The sequence below is a fragment of the Benincasa hispida genome, chromosome 4, assembly GCF_027475165.1.
Source record: "Benincasa hispida cultivar pf3 chromosome 4, pf3_genome.v1.1, whole genome shotgun sequence".
NCBI lineage: Eukaryota > Viridiplantae > Streptophyta > Magnoliopsida > Cucurbitales > Cucurbitaceae > Benincasa > Benincasa hispida.
Genome location: NC_143481.1, coordinates 27,975,902 through 27,983,189, shown reverse-complemented (window position 1 = coordinate 27,983,189; position 7,288 = coordinate 27,975,902). Strand labels below are relative to the sequence as shown.

Below are 7,288 nucleotides of genomic sequence, written 5' to 3'. Positions count from 1 at the left end.
GCTCTAACCAACTTTTGAATTTCAATACTCATGAAACTGAATCAAGCTATGAATGACCATGTGTCAATTCTTAAAACAAACATGAGTGTTCTCCTTGAATTTTTGTGATTTCGAACATCCCATGAGTTTTGCGCCGACATGCCCGTAGCCTCCAAGCACAACCGTCACTCCATGATTTACATTTAATATACCAAAGATGTAAACCCCGAACTCTAGGTTTCCTAGATAAGAATGTTTAGCCAAAGGAATGTTATATTATATATTTACTAAGTAGCAATTTATGTTTTTTTTATAGGAGTTATGATGGAAGGGAAGGAAAAATATATTAAATGAGGGGTGACGTGGCAGTTAACCCTTGAACTCTGGAGGCGGTGGGAAGTTTTTGGAATAAGAACTTCAAAAGCATGGTTTCGGAAATTGACACGAGTAAATTTAGTGAAATCAGTGCCATTCGAAAACTGAAAGAATCTAGGTTGCGGGGTTTTCTTGCCGGAGGAAGATTGCATAAGGAGAAGAACAAGAAGGAAAAAAAGTATAGAGGAGGCAAAATCTTGGGTTAATCAGGGCCCGAGGTGAAGATTGAAAGTTCTAGGCCAAATTACAAGGAATTTTTAGCTGAAATTTTAAGATAAAAAATTGAACTCAATTCTAAACAAGTTTGTAGAAGGAAGTTTCTTGAAAAGAGCTCTGGATTTTGAGTTATGAATTTTTAGATTTATAATAGGGAATCGGTGCATAAGTAGATAGCTGCTTGGGATGAACAAACAACCAGTTCACTGTGGAAGTTATAGCGAGATATGGGGATGAGGATCTCGCTTATAGAGGAAATCTCGTTGATCTCGCTCTAGAGAATCTCGCCGATCTCGTAGAAGGAAATCTCGCTAGGAATTGGTCTGAGTATCGTTGGTAAGGTGAGTATCGCTAGGATGAAAGTTTGCCAGGAAAAGCTTGATTTCGCTCTAGAGGATCTCGTTGGTATCGCTCTAGAGGATCTCGCTGACCTCGCTCATGGGGATCTCGCCAATAAAGCTGTCTTTGTTGATGAAAGTTCCTTTAATAAATGAATTAATTGAGGTATTTTACTAAGAATTCTAAGTAGTTTAACCGGGAATTATGTCCTTTCAGGCCAAGAAAAGCTAGGAGAGACGTATAAACCATTAAGAGCTTGACGAGCGGTGAGTGACTAAGTGAATTAATGTCTCCAGTACTTATGTATATAAAATCAAGTAAGTTACAGTGACATTAGTGATGAATTTATACTTTCTCAAGCAACAAATAGATGGAGAATAACTTAACGCATGTTCCCCGGCTTGTATATGTGTAGCACAGGCCAAGGTATGTCATGTAGTCATTACAACAGTTAAGTTCTAATTTTAAAATATGCTTCCTAGAAGAAGGCTATGAGAGAATGAGTTCTTGTGTAGATGGTAGGCAACAAAACTTAACTTGATGATACAAAATATCCCGATACCAAAGGACATTTGAGAATATACCTGACCAACTTGATACCAAAGGACATTTGAGAAGGTATCTTAGTAGCTCGATACTGAAAGACAGGTTTGAGAAAGTATCTGAGCGAAAGTACCTAAGATATGACGGTACTTAGTAGGGCCACGTGCACGTAGGCAGTTCTGAATGAGAGGCTGAAGTATGGGTCTCTTGGTCGGTAATAAACATTGGGAGCTAGAGAATTTAGGCTCGTTCTCAACTAGGGAATAATGATGTTTGATGATATCTAAGAATGGTTTAAAGCTACATTTAGAGACAATTGCTTGAAACCCTTATTAATATATTTACATGTTTACAGTAATGTAATGCATAATGTTATACGATTTTATAGTCACTCACTAGGCTTTAAGCTCACGAAATTTCTATGTTTTCCCTTCTCAGATAGCGGTTAGATTCCTCTGGGTTGATCCTGTTGCTGCTTGCCACCTAAAGACTCGGCTTATTAAGAAGACTTAGGTTGATGATCTATTTATGTACACATGTTTTGAGAGGGACTAGGGCTTTGTTAGAGATGTTTGGGCCCATCTGTGAATGTTTCTCCCCTTAGATGTCATATCATGGCTATATGCATGTGTTTATATAATATTTTGTAGAATCTTAAGGAGGCATACCATAAGCATACATTATTAATGTTTATCATGTTGGCATTTAGATTAGAGGGCTAAGGTGGTAGGTGTTGTCAGCAGGGCTAGTAACTACCGTGGTCATATCCTCTTTTAGATTCAAAGGGTAATTTGGGAGGGGGTGTGACAAGTTGGTATCAGAGCATAAAGTTTTGGGAATGAGAGGGGAATTTCATGCATTAGTTTAAGTCCCTAAGTGCGAGTCCCTAATATGTGTACATTGTATTAGGGGAAATGTCGAGCAACGTGGCAGACCGAGTAAACAGACAGGTGGCAGGAATACTGACCCTACCAATAGGGGCTCGGAGGTTAGAGAGAACCTACCGGGTGGGAAAAAGAAGGTGAATGATCCAGTGGATCAAGAAACAAAGTCTGAGGGAGGGTCTAGTACTCCCCAGGCAAGGGCAGATTCTCAGCTAGAAGATGTAGATTTTGACAGGATAGTACAGAGATTAGCAGCCAGTGTAGGCTCCGTACGAGCCGACCCAGAGAAAAAATATGGTATTGAGAGGTTTAAAGCCCTAGGGGCTGTGACATTTGAAGGTACAGCAGACCCAGCTGAAGCCGAGTTATGGCTGGATGTAGTTGAAAAATATTTCAATGTTATGAGTTGTCCAGAGGACGGGAAAGTAGGGCTAGCCACCTTTCTATTACAGAAAAAAGTAACGAAATGGTGGAAACTGATATCTGCCAGACGAGCCAGTACAGATGCGATGTTATGGCCTGAGTTCAGAAAGGCCTTTGAAGACAAATACTACCCCAGCTCGTTTCGAGATGCGAAAAGGGATGAGTTTCTCAAACTAACGCAGGGAACGATGTCGATGGCAGAGTACGAGTAGAAATTTATAGAGTTATCGCAATACGCCCTATTGATTATTGCTGAGGAAAGAGATCGATGTAGGAAGTTTGAACAGGGTTTAAGGAATGAAATTAGAACTTCGATGACATCTACGGCTAATTGGCTAGATTTTAACCAGATAGTAGAAATAGCAACATGAGTCGAGTGAAGTTTGGTAGATGATGAGCAGTTGCCAAGAGGCAGTGAGGCAGTAGCAAGGCCTAGAGATAGGGGATCCTGACCTTCAGTTGCAACTCAGACTAGTGGAAGCCAATTCAGGGGAACCAGTTGGCAGGGACCCAAGAAAAGAAAAACGAGACTCTCGGCTAGTGCAGCTAGTCGATCAGAGATGCCACGAGCTAGTGAGTCGGTAGCCAGCACAAACAAGAGACCGACGTGCCCTAGTTATGGCAAGAGGCATTTTGGGCATGCTATAGTGGCAGAGGGGTATATTTTCAATGTGGACAAATAGGGCATTTCAAGAAGGACTGTCCCCAAGTGAACAGGGACGTCCCAACAGCACAACAGCCAACCTCCCAGACAGTTAACCAACCAAAGAGTGCTTGAAATTGAGGCGAAGGGTCAAGTGGTGCCAAGTAGAAGAATGTCGTAGGTCGACCCCAACAGTAGGGGCGAGTGTACGCCGTGACACATCAAGAGGCAGCGGAGTCTCCAGATGTTGTGACCGGTAATGTTATATTATGTGGACAGTCTGCTTATGTTCTATTTGATCCTGGTGCGACACATTCATTTATATCTAGCATGTATGTATCTGGGAAAGATAGGTTGGTTGAACCTATGCTTGAAGAGTTATTTATCTCTACCTCTTTGGGAGATGTGATAATGGTAGATAGATGTTGTAATCATTGTGAGGTACTGATCAATGGTCAGAACTTCTATGCTGATTTACTTCGCTTAGAACTATTGGAGTTTGATGTTATCCTGGGAATGGATTTTCTAAGTAAGTATCGTGCTTCAGTAGACTATTACAAGAAAAAGATAATACTTAGAAAATCAAATGGCCAGGATGCAATGCTAATAGGAATCAAAAGATTAGCCGCGGGGAATCTGATATCGACAGTGAAAGCTCGAAAGCTGTTGAGCAAGGGATGTAAAGCCTATCTGGCTCATGTAGTGGTTGCTCAAGGGAAAAAGCTGAACCCAGAAAATGTCCCAGTGGTAAATGAGTTTCGGGATATATTCCCTGAAGAACTATTGGGATTACCACCCGACAGGGAGGTGAAGTTTACTATTGACTTAGTTCCAGGAACAACTCCTATATCGCAGCACCGTATAGAATGGCGCCGACTGAGTTGAAAGAATGTTCAGCTGCAAGAGTTAATTGACAAGGGATACATTTGACCTAGTCTATCGCCTTGGGAAGCTCCGGTATTGTTTATGAGGAAGAAAGACGGTACACTTAGATTGTGTATCGACTATAGGAAGCTGAATAAGGTAACGATTAAGAATAAATATCCATTACCACGCATTGATGATTTGTTTGATCAGCTAAGAGGAGCCACAGTGTTTTCAAAGATAGACCTAAGATCGGGTTATCATCAACTGAAAGTGAGGGAAGCTGACATTCCTAAAATCGCATTTAGAACAAGAATGGACATTATGAATTTTTAGTAATGTCATTTGGATTAACAAATGCCCCTGCGGTATTCATGGATCTTATGAACAGGATATTTCATCCCTACTTGAACCAGTTTGTGATAGTATTCATTGATGATATACTGGTGTATTCTAGTAGTAGGGAGGATCATATAACCCACCTGAGGATAGTATTGAAGATGCTGCGAGATAGGCAGTTGTATGCTAAATTCAGTAAATGTGATTTTTGGTTAGATCGGGTGGTATTTCTTGGGCATGTTGTTTCAGCAGATGGCATTAGTGTAGATGCCCAGAAGATGGAAGCAATAGTTAATTGGGAACGACCCACGATTGTTTCAAAGATATGCAGTTTCCTGGGTATGGCAGGTTATTATCGAAGATTTGTGGAGGGTTTCTCTAAGATAGCTCTTTTGTTTCAGCAGATGGCATTAGTGTAGATGCCCAGAAGATGGAAGCAATAGTTAATTGGGAACGACCCACGATTGTTTCAAAGATATGCAGTTTCCTGGGTATGGCAGGTTATTATCGAAGATTTGTGGAGGGTTTCTCTAAGATAGCTCTTTTGTTTCAGCAGATGGCATTAGTGTAGATGCCCAGAAGATGGAAGCAATAGTTAATTGGGAACGACCCACGATTGTTTCAAAGATATGCAGTTTCCTGGGTATGGCAGGTTATTATCGAAGATTTGTGGAGGGTTTCTCTAAGATAGCTCTTCTATTGACGAAAATAGCCAAGAAAGGCATGAGGTTTGAATGGTCATCGGAGTGTAAGCATAGTTTTCAGGAGCTGAAACAGAGATTAGTATCAGCACCAGTGCTTCACTTGCCTGTTCCAGGTAAGGAATTTGAGATTTATTGTGACGCATCCTGACAAGGATTGGGATGTGTGTTGATGCAGGATGGAAAGGTGGTTGCATATGCCTCTCGTCAACTTAAGAAACACGAGAGCATCTATCCTACACATGATCTGGAGTTGTCAGTAGTTGTTTTGGCTCTGAAGTTGTGGAGACATTACCTATTTGGAGAGCGCTGTAGAATATTTACAAATCACAAAAGCTTAAAATATATCTTTGATCAAAAAGAGTTGAATCTAAGACAACGAAGATGGATTGAATTGATTAAAGATTATGATTGTTCCATCAAGTACCATCTTGGTAAGGCTAATGTTGTAGCAAATGCACTAAGTAGGAAATCCTCGGGACCCAAGGTCATTATTGGTTCAATAAGAGGAATGCTATTGCAGGAGTTCAAGAATTCCAAAACCGCCTTATCAGTGGAATCGTTAGGAGGAATGATAGCTACTTTTCAGATAAGGCCGTAGGATCAGTTGGAAGACCCTGATCTTCAGAAGATTGCTGATGATGTAAGTAAGGGCATCAGGGTTGACTTTCAACTGGGAACAGATAGTGTACTAGAAAAGGAGGGGAGAATGTGTGTGCCTAATAAGCTACAGCTTAAACAAGCCATTCTAGAGGAAGCACATAGTTCCGCTTATGCCATGCATCTAGGTAGCACCAAGATGTATAGAACTTTGAAGAAGTCGTACTGGTGGCCTGGGATGAAGAAAGACATAGCAGAATATATGGACCAATGTATAGTCTGTCAACAAGTACCTGAGAGACAAAGACCAGCAGGATTACTCAATCCACTTCCAGTGCCTGAGTGGAAGTGGGAGCATGTGACAATGGACTTTCTATTTGGATTGCCTAAGACACCCTCAGGATATGATGGCATTTGGGTAATAGTCGATAGACTAACCAAGACGACCAAGTTTATACCATTAAAAGTTACTTTTACACTAGACCGTCTAGCTAAGATTTATGTGGATAGGATAATCAGTCAATAGGAGCTCCAGTGTCGATAGTGTCAAACCGAGTTCGAGGTTCACTTCAAAATTTTGGCCTAGTTTATAGAAGGCTATGGGCACTAAGTTGCATTTCAGTATGGCTTTTCATCCACAAACAGATGGACAACCGGAAAGAACTATACAGACACTGGAAGATATGTTAAGAGCTTGTGTATTACAATTCAAAGGAAGTTGGGATACACACTTACCGTTGATTGAATTTGCATACAACAATAGCTACCATTCTAGTATCGGAATAGCTCCCTATGAAGCATTGTACGACCGACCTTGCAGGACCCCAGTATGTTGGAACGAAGTCGGAGAACGACAATTATTGGGTCCAGAATTGGTTCAACAAACAACAGAGAATGTGAAACTTATCAGGGATAATCTTAAGGTAGCTCGCGATAGACAGAAGAGCTACGTCGATAAGCGAAGAAGAGAACTAGAATTTGAAGTCGAAGAACGGGTATTTCTTCGGCTATCCCCATGGAAAGGAATTCTTCGGTTTGGGAGAAAAGGGAAGATAAGTCCACGATATATCGAACCATATGAAATTGTAGAACGGGTTGGTCTAGCAGCTTATAGGTTGCAGTTGCCAATGAAGCTAGCTTGTATTCACGATGTATTTCATGTGTTGATGCTAAGGAAATAAGTGCCTGATCCTATGCACATACTAGCAACACAACCGTACAGCTCAAAGAAGATTTATCTTACGAGGAAGAGGCCATCGAGATTTTGGACAGGAAAGACCAAGTACTCAGAAATAAAACGATTCCTTTGGTGAAGGTGCTATGGCGTAATCATGGAATCGAGGAAGCTACCTAGGAAACTGAAGAGAAAATGAGGAAGAGAT

The 7,288-nt window shown here is 41.0% G+C and overlaps 1 protein-coding gene across 1 annotated transcript; it reads left to right on the top strand.

Moving 5' to 3' along the window:
• The first annotated feature begins 3,732 nt into the window (after positions 1-3,732).
• LOC150036610 (uncharacterized) lies at positions 3,733-7,087 on the top strand. Its single transcript, XM_090313188.1, has 5 exons — positions 3,733-4,261; positions 4,855-4,953; positions 5,007-5,105; positions 5,258-5,422; positions 6,621-7,087. The coding sequence occupies exons 1-5, from the start codon at positions 3,733-3,735 to the stop codon at positions 7,085-7,087; spliced, it is 1,359 nt and encodes a 452-aa protein (XP_090169314.1).
• The last annotated feature ends 201 nt before the right edge of the window (positions 7,088-7,288 follow it).

Excerpts from the sequence above, each read along its gene's own strand:
- LOC150036610 (XM_090313188.1), top strand. The coding sequence starts at position 3,733 with ATGTATGTATCTGGGAAAGATAGGTTGGTTGAACCTATGCTTGAAGAG. Across the intron at positions 4,262-4,854 it reads AACTCCTATATCGCAGCACC|CAGATGGCATTAGTGTAGAT; the intron begins GTATAGAATGGC and ends ATGTTGTTTCAG. Across the intron at positions 5,423-6,620 it reads GCTTCACTTGCCTGTTCCAG|GAAGTTGGGATACACACTTA; the intron begins GTAAGGAATTTG and ends TACAATTCAAAG.